The sequence below is a fragment of the Caretta caretta genome, chromosome 1 (assembly GCF_965140235.1).
Source record: "Caretta caretta isolate rCarCar2 chromosome 1, rCarCar1.hap1, whole genome shotgun sequence".
NCBI lineage: Eukaryota > Metazoa > Chordata > Testudines > Cheloniidae > Caretta > Caretta caretta.
Window position 1 is genome coordinate 133,880,201 of NC_134206.1, and position 24,814 is coordinate 133,905,014.

Below are 24,814 nucleotides of genomic sequence, written 5' to 3' on the forward strand. Positions count from 1 at the left end.
GGATCAGGAAGAAGGCTCCGAGTCAGTTTACTACCAGCTATTTATCCAAAAATCCTTTCCTCGGCTATTGGTTCCTGGAGAATCCAGTCTGAACTAGCATATGTGAACCTCTCCAGGGGGTGGCGTCAAAGAGGTTGATAACCAGAGGAATTACATTAGCATCCTGCTCCTTCAAGAGAAGTTACATAAAATTCCACAAGAACACACATACAACTGCATTTTAATACAATGGATCCTAAAAGGTATTAAGCCTAATTCAGAAGGGTTTATCCTAATTCAATAAAGTTTATTTTACTCCATAAGGTTTGTCCCAGATGTTGCAAGTCTGTCACAGTTGGGTCCTTGATGATAAACATGGACAGCTGTTAAGTTAATAGCCAGATCCAAAATTGTCCAAATTTCAGTGGTGCTTGGATCCAGGATTGTGATTCAGGCACATCTCTTAATATTGAGCTAATTTATATGCTAATTAGATCAACTGGCTGGGAAGGAATGAGTTCCCAACTTTGCAGCTGCTGCTTTTTGTCTGGAGAGAATTGTTTGTAAAATTGAGATCAAGGGACAGCAGCACATCTGTTTGCAGTGTGGCAGCTGTATCTTTACAATGTAATAAGTTAGTTGTTTTTTTTTTAAAGAAAGCTTAGAATTTGTAGCATATTGAAGAACACAGAGAAAACTGAGGTCTCATCTACAGTGCAGACCTATATTGGTATAACTATGTTGCTCAGAGGTGTGAAAAATCCATACCCCTGCCCGATGTAGTGACACCAACCTAACTCCCTGTGTAGACAGTTGTGTGGTGGCAGGAGAGCATCTCCCGTTCACCTAGCTATTGCCTCACGGGGAGGTGGGTTAACTATGCTGATGGGAGAGCTCTTTCAGTTAAGAGCATCTTCATTAAAGCGCTACAGCGGTGCTGCTGCATTGGTGTAGCTGAGCCGATGCAGCGTTTTAAGCATAGACTTGCCCTGAAGACTGACCCTAAAATGTTCAGGGTCCATCCACATTTTGGGTTGTGCTGGTTGTAGTTCCCCTAATGGAGAGGAGGTCTTGTTTCACCAAAATCTCATCCCCATTAGGAAAATTTTCTACCAGAGTTAAACAAGTGAAACAAGAAGTGATGTACCTTGTCTTTGTTTCCAAGATAGAACCAAATACCGCAGTAAACACTGAGGCCCAACTTAACAAGATACTTAGCTCATACATATAGGACTACTCAATAGCCACACTCACTTGCTTAAAGTTAGGCACAAGCTTGGGTACCTTGCTGAATCGAAGCCTGTGGAAAAAAGGTAGATGCCACATACCAGAAAAGACCAAAATCAAACCAAGAATAAAATATCCTATGAGAAAGTCCTACAGAATTGTATAGGGATGAAACCAACAGGATTCTATAGGTGTTACTCTAAAAACCTGAAGCATTTAATAATGAATCATATCTTTCCATAGACTTTGGTAACTATCTTATAGCATTCTACCAAGGTAATTTCTATTAGATTCTAAAAGTTGTTTTAAAGATTCTGTAGAAAGGCTATCCTTCTCTACAGGAATTTTCCATTGTGTAATATTGGTGAATAAAGCAGATTTCCCTTAAACTGCTATATGTGTACGCAAGAAATGTTCTAAATCCCAATATTGTGAAACCTTTCCTGTACACCATTATTAATATTTAATATAATGGTCTATTAGGTATCTACAATGTTCTCTGAATAACACCGAGTTGCCACAGGAATGAAAATGTAGTCAGAAGCTAAATGGCCCTGTATGAAATATTATCATAACATAGAACTGCAGCTTCCATTGGCTAGGAACGGGAAACTGCAGCCAATGAGAACTTCAGGGGAGGTACCCGCAGGTGAAGGCAGCACGTGGAGTCTTCTGTCCCCACCCAATGGGCCGCAGGGATGTTGTGCTGGCCGCTTCCAGGAACGGCGCGGGGCCAGGACAGGCAGAGAGCCTGCCTTAGCCCTGCTGCGCCACGGAGCTGGATCTGGCCCATGGGCCATAGTTTGCCTACTCCTGCTCTAGGAAGTTCCTCCAGAATTCCTAGAAGCTGAGGATTTCTGAAGTGCACAGGTACTGGCTGTAAATACACGTTTCAGATATCAAGTATTTCAAGAATAGCTCAATACTCACTTCCACATGTTGGCAGGTTTGAATGAGTTTAGCCAAGAGAGTTTCCAGTTCAGTATTCCTCTTAATAAGGTTCGTGAGGTTATTCTCCAAATTTTGCTGTTTAAAAGAAAGAAAAGAACATTTTAGTTTTCTGCAGAATTTAGGATTTCAGGCAAATACATGGAAAACTGTTATACTTTCAGGTATGTTTGTAGGTATGCACATGTGGCTTTCTTTTTTATCCGTATTACCAGGTGTTTTGAGCAGGCACAGGGTAAGGAAAGTGACTATTTAGCCATGTGCTGAACATATAGTATCTGATAATGCATGTGCAAAGCGTGCATGCTCTTCTTATAAACTTATTGGAATTCACAAAATTTTAACCAAAACTGTAACTGATTTAATATCAACTAAATATCGTTGTCAAGATCTTCAATATATCTATATTTTTTCTTTCGCCATTTTAAATAAATCTCTTATAATCATGAAAATGAAATATCATCCCTTCATAATTTTGTTTTTCCCAGTTGTTTTTGAGAAAGACAGTATCAGACACTTTATTAAAAGCCTAATATAATATCTACTTTGTTCCCTTTGTCTGCTAACTTTGTAATTCTATCAGGGACAGCAATCAAGTTTCTCTAAGAAGATTTCTTCTTTATAATCCCATGAATCTTATTGCTTATGGCTCTTTATCCTCATGTTTATGGCTGAAATAAATATCAGTGTTGCCAACTCCTGTTTTTATCATGGTTCTCATGATAGCTGAAATTTTATTTAAAGCCTAGCTCCCGAAGACAAGTGAATACAAGAGAGTCTGAGCTTTAATTAAAAAAAACCAAACACCCACAATGTTTTTATCCTTGCTGGTTGTGGAGAACAGCTTGAAAACGTGGCCCTAATGCACTTCATAAATCCAAAAGCCAGAAAACAAAAAGAGCCCAAATCATTATTTTTAAATCTCGTGACTTTTGTGAGCCTGACTTGTGATTTTTGAACATTTAGGGTTGGCAATACTAAGGGCTGTTTGTATGAGTAAAAGGCTGATCTACACACATTTGCATCAAAATAACTAAATTGGTTTAATTCACACGTTTTGTTATTTTGGCGCAAGTCTGTGGGGTAGTCTACACTACATAGTCTTTGCTTTGCCAACATAGCCCCTAGCATGGATACAGCCATAGAATGAGTTTTCTGCCCATATAGTAACATCACCTCTCTGAACTATATTAGCTAAGACAACTGAAGCAGTTTAGAAGACAGCAGGCAGTAGCTGCATCTACACTGGGGATTTTAATAACAAAGTTATGACAGTGAGGGGGTGTGGGTATTTTCACACTTCTGACAGATATAGTTCCAGCAATAAATTTTGTAATGTAGTCCTGACCTGTGTGTGGACATTCTGTCTAGAATGGATTTCCACAGTTAAATCAGAAATTCCTGAAAACGTGGATTTTTAATGGTAACGTTGACAGATACAAGTGTGACAGATACAAGGTTGGCTTGCGTGGCTAAGCAGATGAAACAACAAAATAAATGCTACATGAGCCTTGCAGATTATCTGTAAATACAAGAGGATTTTTGTAGTGGGGTGGGGAAGAAAATCATAATATATCTAATATAATGTATATGCTCATTATAAAATAAAGTTAGGTTTCTAGCCCTTCTGCCAATGCATTGCTGCCTTGTAAAATGTGCACTCAGCCCAATCAAGCAAAGCCACCCAAAGAGGTAGGAACATTTCTGTTTATCTAAATGAAGTTCTGACTTCAAAGTCCACTAGTGAGAACTTAAACAGCAACACTAAGGGCTTGTCTACACTATCCGCTGGACCAGCGGGCAGCGATCGATCCAGCGGTGGTCAATTTATCGCATCTAGTATAGATGAGATAAATCGACCCCTGAGTGCTGTCCCGTCAACTCTGGTACTCCACCAGAAAGAGAAGCGCAAGCGGAGTCGATGGGAGAGCGTCAGCTGTTGACTTACCGCAGTGAAGACACTGCAGTAGGTAGATCCAAGTACATCAACTTCAGCTATGCTATTCATGTAGCTGAAGTTGCGTATCTTAGATTGATCCTGTGCGGTAGTGTAGACAAACCCTAACAAACAACTAGCCAAAATTCACAAGCTTCTTTTAACCAGGTTGCTTGGACACAGTAGGTGTAATCATATTACAACTTTTAACTGGGTTGTAAGCAGGTCAATTGACTCAGTTAAAATGGTCATGAAGATGGAGCTTTATACAATCATTTTAAAACATGATTATTTATGGAGTGTAATGGGGCCAAGTCCACCCAGAATGAGTCACCAAAACGTAATTATAAGGGACAGTTGAGAGGGTGGTGTTTCATTTTTGTTCCACAAGTCTATAGAATGGTTTGAGCCAATGGTTGGAAATTGAAGCTGGACAAATTCAGACTAAAAATAAGATTGAGTTTAACAGTAAGGCTAATTATCCATTTGGAACAACTTAGTGAGGGATGTGGAGTTACTTGCAGCCTTTAAATCAGCACTGGATGGCTTTCTGAAAGAAATACTCTAGCTCAAACAGAAGTTATGGGCTTGATGCAGAAATTATTGGGTGAGGTTTGTTGGCCTGTCTTAAGTAGGCAGTCAGACAAGATCATCATAGTCTCTTTTAGACTTAAAATATACGTAAACCAAATGTGAACCCATGTCCTTTGCCAAATTAGTGGTCTCATGCAAAGAACAGCATGTGCAAAAAAGGATTTTTTCTTTTGGATTTATCAGCTGCTTTCCTCCTAGATCTGCAGATTTGGATAGGCCTAAACCACTACAAGGGCTGATGATATTGTCAGAATGAAAGAATGAGATTCTAAATACGCTAAACAGAAAAAACGCTGACTGGTGCTGACACGGCCTTAATTGGCATGACGAGGGTTTCTAAAATTTATCACAGTAGAGGACACAGCCACATTCCCAAGAACCTCTTTTACTCCCAAAGATATTTTCCTGCACTGTAGAACCTTCCTGTTCAAAGGGCTACAAAGAGAAACATACAGCAGTCAGTTACAATAGGAACTGCACAGGGTACGGTAAAGTAAAGTAATGTTTTTCTTCTTCTTGCCTGTTCAAATAAATATATATATATATATATACACACACATACACATGAGCGCGCGCACGCGCACACACACACAGAGTACTAATATAAGAGCTCCTTTTCCTTTATGGTTTATAAAAGGCTTTCATCTGAAGTTGTGGATCCTGCTATAACCAAACATTCCAGAAGAATACTTTGTAATAACAATGTTACTTAGCATTTATCTAGTATGGTACATGATCTAAGTATTCAAACTTTGGCAGCAATTCTCAGTTCCTCTATTCCTGTGTGTGGAGCAGGAACTGTACTGGGATAGGTCAAAGGTGACTATGCATCACTTTGTATTCCTCATATTCTGGACCTCTAGGTGGACACGGGGGTTAGACCACCACCACAGAAAACACCACCAGTAACTAGTTAATTCTCACAAGGCCCCTGTGAAATAGGTAGGTATTATTATCTGCCTTTTACAAGTGGAAAACAGGCAGGTTACGGCCCAAATTTTTAAGCTTGGATGACTAAAATTAAAAAGATCACAGAGTTAATTAATAGTAGAACAGAAACTAAGACCCATTGCTCCCGGCTCCAGGTGTCATGCCTGATCCACTAGACAAAGTTGCCGCTCAATTCTAAAAAATATACAGAATATTAAATATAAAGAAAAGCTTGGTTTTGAGTATATTTGAATGTAATGTCTTCCCTCGCCAATACAACTGTTGCCTCTATATAGGGATGTTCTGTTCTTTGACGTGAATATGCCAGGATCCCAGGTGCACATGGAAGAACTTGAGCTAATTTTTATCCTATGCACCCTATACTTATGCCTAACCTACAGACATGTTAATTTGCTTGTTTGACCCATGTAATTCTCCAGACAGTCTTGAACCCACAAAATGATTATGGGAGTAACTCGCCTCAAGTCCAAAGGCACAGAGCTCAACTATCACTCCACACATCGTGAAGTGGAAATAGCTATGATGTTGATACACACTTGTGGGAATTGAGCTTATCCTCAACTCATCACAGTATACCACACGGAGAAACTCAAAGATAACAAGCAATTAATAGGCGAAGAGTATTTTTCATTAAAAATGTAATAGAAGGGAAACAGCTTTTGAAGCCAATATAATTTAAATTATTTAAACTAAATTAGAATTCTTTCTATATTTTGTAAGAATGCTGCTATTTTCTTATTAATTCTTACATAAAGTGGGGCATTGTGGGGATGATCAAAATGTTTCAGATCTGCCTAAACACACAAACACCTCTAATAACACAGATCTCAGTATTCTTGACAAGTGTTGTTGCTCTTCCCTTTCTGACCTGCTAGTCATACCCCTGGCACACTGCTTCCTCTTACTGGATGCTTCTGAAGTGCAGCTATGTTTTTGTTCTTTGACTAGAACAGCTACAGCTGCTAAGCCAGAAGCTCCTCTGAGTTGTTGTCCTGCCTTTGTCTTCATTTCCTTAACTATTTCAACTCTTCTCCCCACACCTATTTCACAGCATAAAGAGGAACTTTATGAGTATAGATCCTGGGGAAAGATTGGGATAAACTCTGGATAAAGTACACTTGCTGGAGAAAAACAAATGCAATGATTCTGTTAAGTCTCATTCAAATATAAATTATTAGAGTCTACAGAGCTAAACTATCAGAGTAACAAAGTTTAAATTAAAAAAATTAATTCCTGTGCATAATTTTCCACTGAGATAATCTAGCAGGATTGAGAACAATCGCAAGCTACAGTAGTGCTTTGGTTTTCCCACAGGATAGCTTCATACAAAATGCAATACTTCTTTCTCAGTGCATTCAAACCTCTTGCAAAAACAATGTACTAATATTATTGTGTAGTGTCCAAATAGACTTGGCACAAAACTGCCATTGGAGATGGGCAACAGAGACGAAATTCAGATTTCAATCTAGATTTCAAATATCCCAAAATCTGGTGGTAGTCTGAGTGTAGGATTTTGGGTTAGCCCCCATCTCTAATTAGTAATTAAGAAGGGAAAGGTAAAGTGGTATGGATAAATTACAAATGTTTGGGCTGAAACTTGAACTTATAGAGGTTTGAAAAGGTGTGGACAACTTTTGACCCCAATTATATTTAACTTCTGTCCAGCTCTGCATTTTTTTTTTTGTAGCAGCTGAGGTTAAGAACTGAAGTGTTTAAATATCACAAGAAGGGATGATCAGTCAAAATGTATTTTTTCCCTGCCAAGAAATGGGAACTGCTGGTAAATCAGGAAGTCTCCCAACAGCCTGTGCACACAAAATGTCTAGGCTAATCCATTCCTAGCATCCATTCCAAAGCTGAAGTTCTGAGCTTTACACATCACTAATACTAAAACAGCTTTTACTGGCACAGACAGGTAAAAGCTCCTCTAAAGAACCACAATTTATGCAGTGCTTTTAAAATTCTGGCTTCTACAAACATGTGCCTCTCCACTTTCTAAAAATTTTGTTTTATGGGATACATCATGAGGACAATCTGTTTTTAATCAGCCAGTACATATTACTAAATTCTGTGGTTGAAACATAACCTTTCTTGATCTTATGGGATTATATAAAAAAATCAAATAAGTATTATACATTATGATGAGTGAAGAAGGAAACCTGACTGGATTACAATTTTAAAGAGAAGTAAGGCTGGCACAGCAACAGTTTCCTACAGATATCTGGATCAATGGGGCTGACAACACTTGTCAACTGGAGCCACAGTAATGAAAGGACAAGTCAGTTTTCAACTGATATAGGGCAAGCCATGATATGAGTGTTTGATACAGGAAAGGAGGTGGCACGTTTTATCTTGAGCATCATTAAAGCAGAGAAGCCAATACTAAGCTAGTGTGAAATAAGCAAAAAAAAATTGCTGAATTTTAGTAGGCGACAGCAAATATTTGGTCACATGTTGGATTAGCCCAGGTGAATGAAGAGAAATATTGTTTATAGCAGTTTTCAAAAAGTGAACTCAAATAACTTCTCCTTAAACCCAAATTTGTTCTTTGCACTTTTGTTTTTATTACTAGTTTTATAGGCTGCTGTCTGAGCCCATAAAGCTATTAATCACGGTCATATCACACTTCACCTTTTTATTTAAAAAATAACTTCCCCATAACCAAGATCGATGAACAGACTGTAGAACAATAATAAATCAGTTTAACTGGGATGGAACTGACTTTTGATAGATCCAACTTTGTATGCAATTGAATTTACTTTCTGGGGACTCTGTCAAGGTTGTTATCTTTAAAAGAAAGTAAAAAAGAACCATAGTGTCAGTTAGCCCATTTTGGAGGACTTAAGGTCAGTATTCATAGAATCATAGAAAATTAGGGTCGGAAAAGACCTCAGGAGGTCATCTAGTCCAATCCCCTGCTCAAAGCAGGGCCAACCCCAAGTAAATCATCTCAGCCAGGGCTTTGCCAAGCTGGGCCTTAAAAACCTCGAAGGATGGATCCCACCACCTCCCCAGGTAACCCATTCCAGTGCTTCACCACCCTCCTAGTGAAATATTTTTTTTCCAATATCCAAAGTAGACCTCCCCCATGGCAACCTGAGACCACTGCTCCTTGTTCTGCCATCTGCCTCCACTGAGAATAGCCTAACTCCATCCTCTTTGGAACCCTCCTTTCAGGTAGTTGAAGGCTGCTAACAAATCCCCCCTCACTCTTCTCTTCTGCAGACTAAATAAGCCCAACTAAGGATTCTTGCCTTGTTGGTAGTTTGTTTGTGTGTGTGGTTTTTGGCAGCTTTCTCTTCCTTATTTAAGACGAAAAAAGAGAAAAACCCAAACAAACAAGAGAGCTGTGACTTAAGTGTGAATCACAGTAAACAAAGCAACATGTATTTGGTTCTCTCTCTCCCCCCTCCCAATTTTAAACCTGGCTAGAATGTTCGCATGAAGAATGCCATGTGCTACGAGTGCATTGATCCCACACCACTGATAGTCAGTGGTAGTTTTGCCTTTGTCTTCCACTTGAGTTGGATCTAATTCTAGCAGAGCATCAAGCAGAAAATTATTATGCTCTACAAGTTTAGGGCTCCATCCCAGAACATACTCTAGGGAAGTGTTCAGCACCTTCAATTGCCTTTTCACATGCTCTGCTCTTTATCCAGCACTCAGAACCGTCTGTACTGTAGGTTGCAAGGTTGAGTAAACACCCTGGAAGGGGGCTGATTGGATAAACTGAGACTATTCACATGCTTAAAGTTAGGCTTCAGTTTAAGTACTTTGCTGAATAGGGGCCTTAAACTTTTTTCCAAAATACCATATGGACCTGGTATAAGACAGTCATTTTTCAGTGTGAAACTTAAGCCAATGACATTTGTTTATTTTATAATGTAACAGCTCAAATGCTATTGGTTATGTTACATAACTTTTGATCAGCGTCAGATCTGGGATTTCATTAGAAAAATAATCATATTTGATCTAGATTTGAACTACAGCATTATCATGTTGAAGGCCTTGCTATTAACAAGTAGTTAAGGGTACAACATAAGAAAAATGTTGGATAGTCTAATTACAATCTCTCTCAAATCTGTGATGGGATGTTGGAGGTATTTCTCACTACCGCATATGGCAGCGTGGTGGTGAGCTCAGTTTATACCAAATAAAAAATCAGCGTGAGCTGCAAAACACAGATCCTGGTTTGAATCTGAATTTGAACCACCATAAATATTTCAGTGGTATGCAGATTAAGGATTCTAGTTTTGTACATTACTGATATAAATCCTAATGACAACATTTCATCAAGGATCACAGTCACATTCTGCCACCCGCTCCCTGCACATCCCATTAAGAAAATTCAGAAATGTTTGGACCTGAAATTGTGGTTCAGGTCCCTGTATAATTTATATATAAGAGATTCTAGCTATAAAGAAAAATAACTAGAAAAATATATTGAATGAATAGCTTTTTAAATATATAAAACATTTTGGAGACCAATCCAGATTCATGTACCTCACTGAGATTCCAATCTTGCAAACACTTACGTGCACTTAACTTTACTACTGTGAGTAACCCCATGAAGCTACTTAACAGTAGTAAATTAAAGTATATACATAAGTATTTGTAGGATTGGGGCCTATGTGCTTTTTCTAAGGCTATTTTTCACTAAATGTATATTATAATAAAACATTTATATAGTACCACAATATACACATACTAAGGTAAATTCTACTGTTATAATTATCAAGAGTCAAATATTATTTTCATCTGCTTCAATTACTTCATATTTCAAAGTATATATCAGGGAAAATTTCCAAACAGGAACATCCACTAGAGTCCATTCTTTTTCAGTGGAAATCGGGGAAAGTCCAGTACTCAAGACAGTTAAAACTAGAATAGACATGGCACTAGAAGACATACTGCAGTGAACAATCCTGCATTCGTAAAGGGATAGACAATGTAAATCTAATAGGTCTTTTCTAGAGATGAGCCCAAATCAAACTCCCCAGTGCAAATACCCCCTTGACCTCCAGGAAATCCAGATTCAAACTCAAGCTTAGGTTCATTTCTAATTATTTCCATTTCTAACTTTATGACCCATCATTATATAGCTCAGCATCTGAGTCTGTATTTTCATGTGTTAGTTTCTCTGTTGGGTCACTTCAAAATCTGAATAGATTGAACAATCAAGAAAAAAATCTTGCACACTTTATTAGTCTCTTACTAGTGATAGGAAACAATTAAGCCATTTTTATCAGTCAAATAAGAACAAGATGTTCATATGGTAAGCTTAACTTTGTCTCCAGCCCAAATGTATCTTGGTTTGATGGCTAAAAGTCTGTTCTGCTGCTCATCTTTAACCAGATAGTGAGAAGAGTGCAAAAGTTAAATGTAAGCCAGCCTGCCCAAACTGGTCATATACTAGCTTTAACCATTCATGTATAAACCTTTGTCACCCAGAACTTTTAGACAATGGAAAGCACATGCTGCTTCACTCTGGTGGATAGACCAGGGATCGGCAACCTTTGGCACGCAGCTCACCACGGTAAGCCCCTGGAGGACTGGGCCGTTTTACCTGCCACGTCTGTAGGTTCGGCCAATCGGTGGCCAGCACATCCCTCAGCCCGCGCCGCTTCCTGCAGCCCCCATTGGCCTGGAACGGCGAACCACGGCCAGTGGGAGCTGCAATTGGCCGAACCTGCAGACGCGGCAGGTAAACATACCAGCCCAGCTCACCAGGGGGCTTACCCTGTTGGGCCGCATGCCAAAGGTTGACGATCCCTGGGATAGACTAACATCTCAGAAAAAATGTGCAAATCAAATTACTTCTGGAGAGAATCTTTTTTGAGCCTTGAGTGAGACATCTTAATGTTTCATTTGACCAATTTAGACAACATGTCCAATTTGTACAGGCTTCCTCCAGAAAATTATTTATTTGATTTACTACAACCTTTCGAGTTTTCCCTTTTACTGACGGTGGCAAAGGTTGAACGGTGAACCAGTGGCTATGTAAATATGTTTCTTATGTCAATTTGGCAAAGTATAAATAAATGAAAAGCCCAAGGAGATGACATTTATTCAGAATCTTTAGTCAAATAAGGATCTGATTTTGAGCTCACTAATTTGACTCTAGTACATTACTTCAGCTTTACACTCTTGTAAATCCATTGACTTCTGTGAATCAGGCCTACCAATTTTAACCTAGTTACACCCTGTTTAGGTACATAAAACATATACACACAATCCAGGAAGAGGAAAAAAAGTAGATCCCACATAATGTCATGCAAAAATTGTTACACTGCAGATGGACAATATGAGGACTCCTCTGGGATTTTTAGGCTGTGACTATGTTGGTTTGGACCCTGTTTCTGATCTCTCTCTTTCATTTTTAAAATCATTCTATCAGACTATAGTTCTTTTAGTCTTCTTTAAATGATTGAGATAAGGTTTAATGCATTATTCAATACTTTATAGTGAAAGAAATTACTTAAAGAGTTGTACCTGAAACTCATGTAGACATTTTAATATGCGTTAGCAAATACCAAAATGAAAACAACAAGGTCAGTTTGGTTCTTGCTGTTTTCGTGGGTCCCAAACCTATACTTTACTCCTCTAGTTTGAGCTGATTTCAGTTATGCAACCACTTCCTCTTGTTTGAACACACAGGGTCATGCAAAAGTCAAAATGAACTGTGCATGGGGGAGAAGAGTTGACATGTGTCTAATCCATACTGTCCTGCACCACACTCTTGGATATCTCCAGGAGTTCTGGAAGTGAAACCTGGCAACACTTATCAAACCTCAGGACATCAGGCTTCCCCAGATTAAGATGCTTAGGTTCCTCCTTTCAACACAAAGTATCATATATGTAAAAGCATAGCATACGTACTTTGAGATGGCCAAGAAAATACTTGTACAAGTAGATGGGAGGAAAACGTGATGCTGTATTGACTGCATAACTGAAAAAGAGAACAGCTCAATTTTTAATATTGTTCTTTTGTTTTGGAATGTGTAAATTTTATATTTAAGTTTAATAGTGACACTGAAATAGTAAAACAACATCATTATTGGTAAAGCTTTCACTTTGTTTAACAGGTCAAGTAGGGATTGTGAATTACATTTGGTATAATTATATAGTAATATTAACTGTAAAAAAAACCACGTCTTGTTTTTGCCTGGGTGGTTTATATTCAACATATAAGCCATCATGGATGGCTTATATTCAACATTATAAAAAGAAGCCTCTACCCAAGATGGGTTATAAATTAGTAAGGCTCTGGTTCTGCTCATACATTTGCCCAGTGAGTTTCTTGTTTTTTGTAATAATTTGTTTGTCTGAGAAACTAATGACAGCCCAAATTATATGACTGCCCTGTCTCCACAGCAACTAAATTACTTCAAATGAAAAAACACAAAAACACAGACTGACCTAAAAACCTCCTAAAACTATCAAAATAAGTAATTGACTAATAATTCACCAAACTGAATTTCTGTCCAAATAAACAATAATAATTCATGCTTTATACTGGTATAGCACTTTGCATGGATTGATCTGAAAGTCCTTTACAAAAGGTGAGTAAGCATTATGATCCTTATTTTACAGACAAACTAACTTATCAAAAGTACACAGAGCTGTTCCAAAGTCCACTGCAGACTATGGGAATCTTTCTATTGCTTTCAGTGTTGGATTAGGTCCACAGCAACTCAGCAGCAGTGCCAAGAACAGAATCCAGTTCTCCTGACACAGTTGCCATTTAATACATGGTTTTATGTCACTAATTTTGGGACTCAGTCTGGTGCATATTTAATTCACAGATTCAGAGAGTTTAAGGCCAGAAAGGACTGTTAGATCATCTAGTCTGACCTCCATATACAGCCAAATTCTTCAGTAAGTGATTTGACGCAACTCTCACTTACTTCATCAGAGTTGCAGAGGCATATTTGATAGGAGAATTTGGCCTTTTATAACATACTAATGACTCCTCATTATGGCAAAAGCACTAACTCAAAGTTATCTAAATCCAACCACACACATGTGCACTGTGCTTTCCAAATCTCACCAGTACAGGATCAAACTGGAAGTTAAGTGGACAAACACCCCCAATTCTAGGGCTGTAAGGCTAGTGTCAGAGTCACATTTTGAAGAATTAATGGCTTGCCATTGGGCACTGTTTTTTTAATGTACTCCTGAAATGGGAGACTTCAATAATTCCTTTTGGGCTTGGCCTGGTCTTAAATGCTGTACATTCTCATTCCCAAATCTGTGTTCTAGTATGTCTTTAATGTATAACATTAACTGCTGGATGCTTTTCAAACTAAACAAAGATCTAGTTTGTTTCATTTCTGCAATATACCAAAAGGCATTAGGAATAGAGAGCTAGATTCACAAAAGGACTTAGGCGCTTAACTGCCACTTCAGCTGCCTAAATCCCAGGCTTCACTGGGATTCATAAAGCCCCCTCTCAGCTGCTGCCAAACCCTGTAGACACCTAAACTCACTTGATACCAAAATTTTCATTGTAAAAGTTCCCCGGGGTGCCTATGTTTCTGTCTCTGCACATACCTCACACTAGATATGCAGACACCTAAGCCCCAGAGTGATTAATGAACCAGGGGAAGAGAGGCATTTGTCTGCCTAATTCACCTGTGGGGCCCAATCTCCTGCCACTGCCCCCACTCTCATAACCTTTAACCCAGTGGCTAGGGTACTTACTTGGGACATGAGAGACCTGAGGGGGAAAATGGATCTAAACAGGGATCTGCCACCCCTCAGGTGAGTTCCCTAATCACTGGGTTACAAGTAAGGCTCAGATTTCTCACGGATATTTTTAGTAAAAACCACAGACTGGTCACGAGCAACAAACAAAAATTCATGGAAGCCTGTGACCTGCCTGTGATTTTTACTAAAAATATCCCTGACAAAATGGGGAGGGAGGAGGGTCCAGCATCCACAGCAGCTGGGAGGCTTCCCCTCACTCCCCCCAAGTAGCTGGAAATTGCAGGGGGGTGCTCTGGCTGAGCAGCAGGGGGGCACCTTGCTGTCTACGACAGCTGGGCAGCTGTGTGTGGGGGCCATGCCACCCACGTGGAGTGGGAGATCCACAGTCCCCTCGCCCCCTGCAGCAGCTAGAGCTATCGGGGGGCGGGGGGAGGGGGGAAAGAGTGTCCCAGGTGCTGGGAGCTGCAAGGTCCCCCTACCGCCCATGGGAGCTGGAAGCTCTGGAGTCCCCCTGCTGCCCAGGAGATAGGAGCTGCTGGGAGCCAGCCGCCAGCAGTGGCTGAGAGCTGCACAGCCTGCCAGCTGATAGCTCGAGCCCCGGGGAAGAAAATGTCATGGAGGTCTCCGGAAGTCACAGATTCTGTGACTTCTCTGACATTATGATAGCCTTAGTTGTGGGATATTCTGATGTGCGGCTCCCTCAGTCTCGCCTGTTGGTGGCGAGAGCACCCACCTCAGAGGTGGGAGACCTAGGATCCAGTCCAATAACTTGCTCCAATAACTCTCATTATTTATTCAGAGAGCAACAGCTTCAACAGTAGAATGAGGGAGCAACACATCAGAATATCCCATAGCCTGGTGGTTTGGGAACTCACCTGAGAGGTGGCAGATCCCTCACTCTGTCCAAGTCCCTTCTCCCTTTCAGGCAGTGGGGGGACTGGTACTGGGGGGTCTCAAACATCCCAGGTGAGTACCCTAACCACTGGGCTAAAAACGACGGGAGAGGTCCTCTCTTCCCAACTCCCACCTTCTTGCAAGAGCAGCGTAGGTGCGCAGCCCCAAAAAAGGGTTTGCAGCTGAGGATTCCAAGCAGAGGAATGTGCCTCCTTCAGCCTAGATTTAGGTGCTGAATTCTCTGAGGGACAAGGCTTACACCTCCCCCGCCACCAACTTTTGTATCTCCCATTGGCCAGCTGAGTCAGAGAGCTGCCTAACATGCTGGTCTTTGTGGATCCCATTTTAAGGAGCCTCTCTCTCCTCCTTTACTGTGTAGGGAGCCTGCGTGCCTAACTCAGGCTTTGTGAATCCCGGTGACTTTCTTAATGCTTGAACGTTAGATGTGGTGATGCTGAGCATCAACATGCTGAAATTCATTTGTGAATCTAGCCTTGAATGACTAGCACTGGCATCAAACTCTAGTGCATTAATTAATTTAGGCAACACATATGATACATGTGGATTTTCTTCTAAGAAAATGTAATTGTTATCTTTAATAAGACAAACCCAAATTAACCTGCCACCCCAATAAACCATTACATTTAATAGAAGCAATGGAAATCTGAAGAAATTGCAATTTTGACTGACCGTTAAAACCTAATTTATGTGATTTTATCCCTCTTTAATTGGCTACAATAGTTATACCATCCAAACACATTACTATGACATGCCTATATCACAAAGAGCTAATAAATATGTATGCATTTAAGATTCCATTTTTAAGTCTCCATGAAGGCCTTTTTCAGGAAAATCAGTTTAAGACTCTGACAAGTTTACCATATTTATTTGATATTTCTAGCACACCTATCACTATACCTAGGCAAACCGTACAGTTTTAATATTTTAAAAATAAATGATTAAGCATAATTTTATTATAGAGCTGTACAGCACTTACCTATTAGCTTAATTGCATCTGTCTCTTGAATTCATAACTTCCATCTGCCATCACAGTTTCATTATTTTACTGCCAAGTCCCACAGAATTATATATTTGCAAACCAATAAAGTACACTGTAATGAAAATTTCTTTATAGTTTGCCATTCATTAAATTATACTTTCTTCTAGTGTAATTACAAATTTAAGGTGAAGTGCAGAGTAGCTGCAGCACCCACTGAACGGGTACAGCTGATGCTGAGCACCTCATAAAATCCCCAGCCTTTACCAAACAAACTTTTTATGTACTCACCTATAAATGAATAGTGACACCTTTTTACCTTTCATTCAATAGTGGTAGGGTACAGTAAGCATAGCGGGACAAATTGTCAACCTGTATTCTAAGACTTGGTGCATCAGCATGTGGCAAAGGGCAAGTACTGCAGGGCTGTATTGACACTCCAGGCATGAAAGTTTCAAATAACTTTAATTTAAAAACCCATCAGTGGAGAGGACAGATTAAGTTCGTTAAACAGCACTGCTTTTAACATCTGCTTGTAGAATGTGAGAATCAGATGAGAAAGGGAAAAAGTCTTTGTATAAACTTATTTTGCTTCAGACAGAAGTACAAATGAAATTGAGAGGTAAGCATTAAGAGGATGTAGGGAAGGGCAGAGAAAAGAGGAAAAGATCTGTGCATCAACTAAATAGTTACAGATCCTGATATAAATTTCACTCCCATTTCTCAGCTTTTCCTGAACAGACTGGCTGCCCAGTTTTTCAACCAATTAAGCTATGCTCTTTTCAACAACTGAAAAAGCCACTTGGCTGAAGTGGAATCCTAACTTCTTTTAGGGTTGACAGTACTATCCTCTTAATTGGGACATCCTGTGGGCAGCCTATCATCCCAATTAACAGGCTATCCTGGTTAAAACAAAAGGCGATTGGGGGGCGGGGGGAATGAAAAGGTTTGAAGATTAAATAAAATGATGTACCAAACCAAACCAATAAAAATGCAAGATAAAAATTTAATTCTCTTAAATTCATCTCTATTTTTGATGCTTACAGGTCCTGACCTAGCAAAGTGCTTAAGAAGATGCATATTTTAAGCATATTAATAGCCCCATTGAGTTCAAGTTTGAGTGCTTTCTCGACTGAGGCATTAATTAGCAACTTCTGTACTAACGCTGGAGTTTATAATTTCACAGCTGGCTGATGATCACTTAAACCATTTATATCAGCCCAGTGCATCCCCATTAAGTGGAATTTTTTTTTCTAACAATGTCCCCAGGAAGATGCAGTCACATCATTCATGATCATAAGGCTAAACTCTTTTCCCAATAAACTGGCCATCCCACTACTGATAAGTAGCATAGATACACTAAAAGATATGCTCTAGTTCAACCACAAGTTATTAGGCTCGATGGAAGAATTACTGTATAAAATGTTATAGCCTCTATTATGCCAGGAGCTAAGGTATCATAATGGTCCCTTCTTGTCTTAAAATGTGTAAATCAGTGGTGTCTAGAGGAGATACAAAAATGAATATATTTTGGTATGCACAAAAAATCAAAATCAGCTGTCAGTAAAGCTCATGCACATCTACATGGTTTTCAGAAATGTAACTGACACCATCAGAATTTACCTGAAAATATTTAGACCATATTTTACATTTTCAAAGCTTATAATATTATTAAGGTTGCCTTACACTTCGCATTACAAGTCCTGTTTTCATTTGCTTATAACTTTGCCAAACTTGAACTGTTCAGGCTGAAATTTTCTGTTCTGGGTGTCTAGCTCAGACTTTTCTTTTTTTGGTCAGTCAAAATGGATCAGTTATTTCCAAGAACAGGTTGTTTTACTCATGTAAAAAATGTGGACAACTTTTCTTATGAAACTGGTGGTCCCATGGTTTGGAGCAGAAACTTGAAATTTGGACCAGTGTGGACCTTGTCTCAGGGATGTGCCTTTTGTCATCCCTGAGAAAATCCACCCAAATATGGCCAAGCTACAACCCTTTGAAAGACTGCAGATAGCCTATGCTGAGTAGAGACTTAGATTTTAGCAACTAAAATCTCTGAAGATTCTGTCCTCACTGAGTATGGTCAAGCCTCAAACCTAGTCCTGAGTCCTCCTAGTGCTAACCTGATTGCACATGCGCCATTCCCACAGAGCAACTGAGCATGCTTCAGCTGCTACATGTGACAGGAGTGTTCATGCATCTGCCAACCCCACTGAGCAATTAAACATGCCCCATCCCCTCACAGCCCTTAGTGCTGACCAGACTCAACATGTGGCATCCCCACAGAGTGACTGAGGATACTCCAGTCCAGGATTACTGGGATAAAGTCGGACTTTCCCTATCATCACTGCAGTGGAACTGAAAGCAAGGAACTTGTCTCTCCTGGGCTCTCAGTGACCCCACTGCTAGAAGCATGGAGGAAGAAGCTGTCTGATTGGAATGCAGAGGGGGCAAAAACCAGATTGGGGGAACGAAAGGAGTTGACTGGGACAAGGAATCTGGTGAGATTGGAACTGCAGGGTGTCAGGAGCGAAACTATAATTGTGATTGGTTGGGCAAGGAGTCTGGGGCTAAGAGCTGGGGAAGGCTGGGACTGGGAGGTAAGGGATACAGGGGCTGGGAACCAGAGATGGAGCAGGAAGAGAGGGTGGGGACTTTGGGCAAAGTGACTGATCTGGGTGGGGGGAGATGAGGAGAGACTGGGACAGTTTGGCCAGTGAGACTGTGACTGGAAGCCAGGGGAGACTAGGACTGCGAGCTTGTGAGAGAAATGGGAACTGGGTGCCAACTGAGGAGCGGACATCAAGATTGGATGAGGGAATGGGGGCAGACTGGGACCAGATTGGCACGGAGACTGGGACCATGAACCAGTATTGGGGGTGGGGAGAATGGGGCTGGAGGGAGGGGACACAGAACAGACAAGAAGCTGGAATGCATGGGAAAGACAGGGACTTGGTGGACAAGGAGACTGGGACAAGGAGCCAGGAAGGAAGGACACTGTAGCAAGGAGCTGAGGAGAGGTGAAGAGGGAGAGACTGTGGATGGATGAAGAGCTGGGAAGAGAGACTAGGATTAGCAGGACAGTGTGGGGAGAGACATAATCTGAGGACCTGGGAACTGGGATTGCTGAGCAAGGACACTGGGGCTGGGTGTGGGAAGGAAGATTGGGACTCAGATAGCAAGGCTGGAGGGTGAAACTAGGACTCACTGGGCAAGGAGGTTGAGACTGAGATGAGAAACCTGAGGAGAGGTAAAGAAAGAAAAAGTGACTGGGACAGGTTGAAGGGGTGGGACAGAAAGGGGGCAGGTGGACCAGGCAGAAGACTGCACCCACTAGAGCACAGTCCCCTCCAGAGCCAGATTGGAGCCCAAGATTCTTGAATCTCATCATTCCTCTGCTATCAGTAAATACTGGTGAAACTTACTGACAAAGCATGTGTCTCATTCCCTTCTAGTATAGGTCCATATGGAGGATGTCAACCTACTACTGCTGTCAGGTTTCAGAGTAGCAGCCGTGTTAGTCTGTATCCGCAAAAAGAAAAGGAGTACTTGTTGCACCTTAGAGACTAACAAATTTATTACAGCATAAGCTTTTGTGAGCTACAGCTCACTTCATCGGATGCATACAGTGGAAAATATAGTGGGGAGATTTTATATACACAGAGAACATGAAACAATGGGCGTTACTATACAGATTGTAACAAGAGTGATCAGGAAAGGTGAGCTATTACCAGCAGGAGAGCGGGGCGGTTGGGGGGGAACCTTTTGTAGTGATAATTAAGGTGGGCCATTTCCAGCACTTTACAAGAACAGTATGAGGGGAAATAAACAAGGGGAAATAGTTTTATTTCGTATGACAACATTTTTATGGCTGACTTAGAACAACGCTTCCTCAGCTCTCGTCCCCTAATGCCCCTACTCTACTTGCGCTACATTGATGACATCTTCATCATCTGGACCCATGGAAAAGAAGCCCTTGAGGAATTCCACCGTGATTTCAACAATTTCCATCCCACCATCAACCTCAGCCTGGACCAGTCCACACAAGAGAACCACTTCCTGGACACTACAGTGCAAATAGGCAATGATCACATAAATACCACCCTATACTGGAAACCTACTGACCGCTATACTTACCTACATGCCTCCAGCTTTCATCCAGACCACACCACACGATCCATCGTCTACAGCCAAACTCTATGATACAACCGCATTTGCTCCAACCCCTCAGACAGAGACAAACACCTACAAGATCTCTGTCAAGCGTTCTTACAACTACAATACCCACCTGCTGAAGTGAAGAAACAGACTGACAGAGCCAGAAGAGTCTGTGGGTGAAATCCTAACACATACACTCTTAATCCAGCATCCACCAAACAAAATGTTGCAATGTCAATGTGATTTTTTCCATTTATTTTAAAATGTATTCATTGTAAGCACCATCTATTTATTCTCCATAGGTTAGAAGGGTTTTAGAAGGCAATTTTTTCTTGGAACCTGCTGCTAAGTATAACATATAATGTTATAATATTACCCCTCATCAGCTTTGCTTAGGTTAAAAGCACAATGCCCTTATTACTCAGCTCTCAAAGGAAGACATTCTGTAGTTTTTATTTTATTTTGACTTTGATAATCAAGGAAGAAAGCTAAACTAGTTTAGTTTCCAAATATAAGTTAAGTTCCAGTGCTCCAATTCTTTCACAAAATGTATAATAGTTTTGGCCTATAGCAATTTTGTCACCATAGGAAAGTAACTGGAATTTCAAGTAACTATTTTAAGAACTCAGGGGCAGACTCTTAGATGGTGAAAATTGTCATAGCTCCATTGACTCCATCTCAGAATGTGCTCCACAAATTGAGCCTCTGATATTTACTGTGAATATAAGATAAAATCACTTATTGCTTTATCATGGATAATTTTACACAGACATTACAACTTAATCTGACACATGAGCCTAAATCTATTCAATGTTTAATATGAGCCGTTTAAAAATGATACCTTAAAAATGGGAATCGTACTCAGATATCAATCTAATACAAGACAGCCAACTAACAATTCCTGTAACTTTATAGGTTTCAGAGTAGCAGCCGTGTTAGTCTGTATTCGCAAAAAGAAAAGGAGTACTAGTGGCACCTTAGAGACTAACCAATTTATTTGAGCATAAGCGTTCGTGATGAAGTGAGCTGTAGCTCACGAAAGCTTACGCTCAAATAAATTGGTTAGCCTCTAAGGTGCCACTAGTACTCCTTTTCTTTTTGTAACTTTATAGTACAAGCACAATGTAAGATCTGAAGTGCCAAATCCGCGAAGACCAACTTCCATGGGGCATAAATTTAACAGTAAGAATGGGAAAACAGATCAGAAAACACCATCAACCAGACTGAATTCATACTACTCCAATTAGCCAAACTAGCTGGATTTAAGAAGCTAACTTTCCTCTGGCACCTGTGCTTCATCCCCAAATGACAGACTTTGCCAGACTAACATTGCTGTGTAGAATTTCACATCAAAACATTACATGGTAATGCTGAAAAGTTAAAGCAACTGTGTGGGATTCAGTAAGCTTTGGTCCCATCTACATTACAGCCATAATCAAACCAGAGATACCATTACAATGCCGTTGCCCCCTGAGCCACTTACAACATAGTTAAAAATCTATAGTGTGGACAGGACCTAACTGTGTCCCCATAGCTAAATCACAGATTTTAGCTTGATTATGGGAACATGGTTAGATCCTGTCAGCAATACACATTTCAACCCCCTTGTTAACAGGTTAAGAGGCAACCATGTTGTAACTGAATCCCCTTATGCTTAGTGTTGACAAGGCTGTTGAGCCAGCTTTTTAAAGGTAGGTAGGCACTTAAAGATGCAGCTAAGAGTCTAGTGAGTTTTTCACAAGTGCCTAGGTGCATAACTTCCACCATGTGCCTGAAGCAGTTCACCCATCTCTCCACTCGTGTTGCAAATTTCCTTCTGGTTCAGCCAGAACCTTTTGACCCATTTAGCTCCTTGAAGTCTGTTCACAGATGACGTGTGAATAGAACAGGCGGGTAAATCTGTTAAATATACTGTTCACTGTGACTGACTCACCAAGCTGTAATACTATTACAACCAAAATGGGCTTTGCTGGAATCTTGGCTCTGGACACTCACTCTCTCAACCCAGCTGTCAGCTGACTCCAGTAATTGGGCAGCTGTGTTGTAGTATCTAATCACCAACTGGCAGAAATTAGAGGAAGGATTTTTTGTCAATGGATTTTATCCATTGTAGATGTGTCTCTTACATGTCATGATTTATTCAATAGAAAAGTCGAACTTTCTGGCAGGAAAAAAAAGGGGATTTATCCCAGCAAACTCCAACTCGGTTATAAAAAACAATACTTTACACAAGAAAATATTTACTGTTCCTAATGAGAGATTTTGGAGATGGAGTACAACTTTTGTACACAATACATGCTATTCACTAACAGGTCTATTACTTTGCTTTCTCAAGTATTCTTTTTAAGGAAAACCATTCATGACTAATACCAACTGGCAAACAACAAGCGGTGCTAAGTGAACTGCGTTGTTTTGAACGTGGTCTAGTGAGAGCCAAACTCCATAATTATATTTTAAACAATTTTATCCCCGTTTTTTTTTCACCATTAAGACTTGCTCTGTGGCCTTTGATAAATCTCTTCACATCCATGCCTCAGTTTCCCCATCTGTAACATGCAAAATGTACTCACTTACCTCAGGAGGATGTGTTATTTAGGACTAGACTGTGACTGGTTCTTGCACAGTTGAGCAATGTGGCTTCCCCACATACTCCCAGTCACAATCAGAGTTATCATTATCGATTAATTGTATTGTGGGAGCATCTAGAGGCCTGTCACATATTGAGGCCCAATACATGAATAATAAACAGATAGTCCTTACTCCAAAGAGTTTACAGTCTAAATCAGGGGTCAGTAACCTTTGCAACATGGCCCATCAAGGTAATCCGCTGATGGGCCGCAAGACATTTTGTTTAGATTTACATCCGCAGGTACGGCCCCGCGCAGCTCTCAGTGGCGCGGTTCGCCATTCCAGGCCAATGGGAGCTGCAGGAAGCAGCGGCCAGCATGTCCCTGCGGCCCGCTGTGAGATCCAACCCCCCGAAGTTTACACTTCAATTTTATAGCCCCATGAGCCCGAGCCAGTGGATCCAGGCCAGCCAAGGCCCTGCCCCAGGTCTTTTACTGGATAACAAGAACCCAACTTCTGGATTCAGGGGTTAGAGGGAGTTGAAGAAAGGGCTCGGTGGGAGGTGTTTGGAGAAGAGGAATCAGGAAACAGAATACAGGCTAAGTATTGGTCAAAGCTGAAGGAACTTCATGGTCTCTCTCTAAAAGGTGCCACAGGAATGCTGGTTATAGACATGATGGGCATAGGGACAGCCTATAAACCTGGGAAGTGTTACAGTAAATTATAGCAATGACTTTAGCTTTGTATGTTCACCAATTTTGTTACAATATTATGATGTTTGTTGAAAATCTGGATTCAGGATTACAGGATTTATATTCTTTTGCCTACTGCAGGAAAATTGCCTCATTTCTAGAATGTGCTCAGGGAAAAGGATTTTAATCCCCACCAACCAAGGTACAGAAAATAATTAAGTTCAGCAGAATCCACAGAGTGGCTTATTTTATCTACACAGGATTGCAAAGAGTTCTGAAGTATGGTCTATCCTAAAGAGTTGGTCTGTTCCTTAATTCCATCCAAGGCATCTGCTGTTTCTTTATAGTATATAGAAGGCAGTAATTAATCTGTTTACAGCGATTTAGGATTCATTGGAGCATATTAGCATAAACAAAATATTTCACAGTGCTGGAGTCAGAGATGTTTTATTTAACCAGTAGTTTGACATGACCTAAGCATAAAGCTGAATACTAACAAGTTAGGCATGCTTGTGTGTGCTCTTTGCTATGTTTATGTGTTATGGTGCCCTATATCTGCACAGCTGACATCACACAATAGGAACATATTTTTTCCCCCGACTTCCCAGGATGGTTCAGTGAATTTAGGTCTAGATTTAGCAAGGTATTTGAATATGTGCCTAACTTGAAGCTCCCAGTATTCCCACTGAATTCAAAAGGTTAAGTTAAGGATGCTTTAAGTGTCTTGCTGAATTGTGCCTTGGTTACAAAATACCCATGGTATTGAGAGATAAACAAACAAACAAACAAACAAATATAAATGAATGAGTTTCACATAGATCGAGGACGACCAAAATTAAGGGGATGGGGAATAGGATTATGAGCCCGCTACTAAGCCTTTCTTTCTCTAGCACAGGACATTTATCTGCAGTTAAAAAGGCACTCATTATAGCTGGTGAATAATTGTAAAGTTAAGTGATCTTTCTTGTAATTAGAGGCAATTCCGAGCATTGAGCAAATGGTGATTACTTACCTGTAACTGGATGTTCTTTGAAAGGTGGTTCCTATCTGTAATTCACCAATGTGGAATACACACATGTGGTATACACATAAGGGCCAGGACTCGAAGAAGAATTTCCCCCCCGCCCAACAAGATCACTTTATCAATGAGCATATTGTTAA

General features: G+C 40.4%; 1 protein-coding gene across 6 annotated transcripts in view; it reads right to left on the bottom strand.

Annotated features, from left to right (window-relative positions):
- The window catches only part of MID1 (midline 1), a 328,983-nt gene that overhangs the window by 56,699 nt on the left and 247,470 nt on the right, over window positions 1–24,814 (bottom strand). For all 6 annotated transcript variants that reach the window (XM_048860586.2, XM_048860595.2, XM_048860612.2 and 3 more), the window contains one exon: window positions 2,137–2,232. In XM_048860586.2, the coding sequence (XP_048716543.1) occupies window positions 2,137–2,232 (96 nt within the window). The remainder of the gene's footprint in view (window positions 1–2,136; window positions 2,233–24,814) is intronic.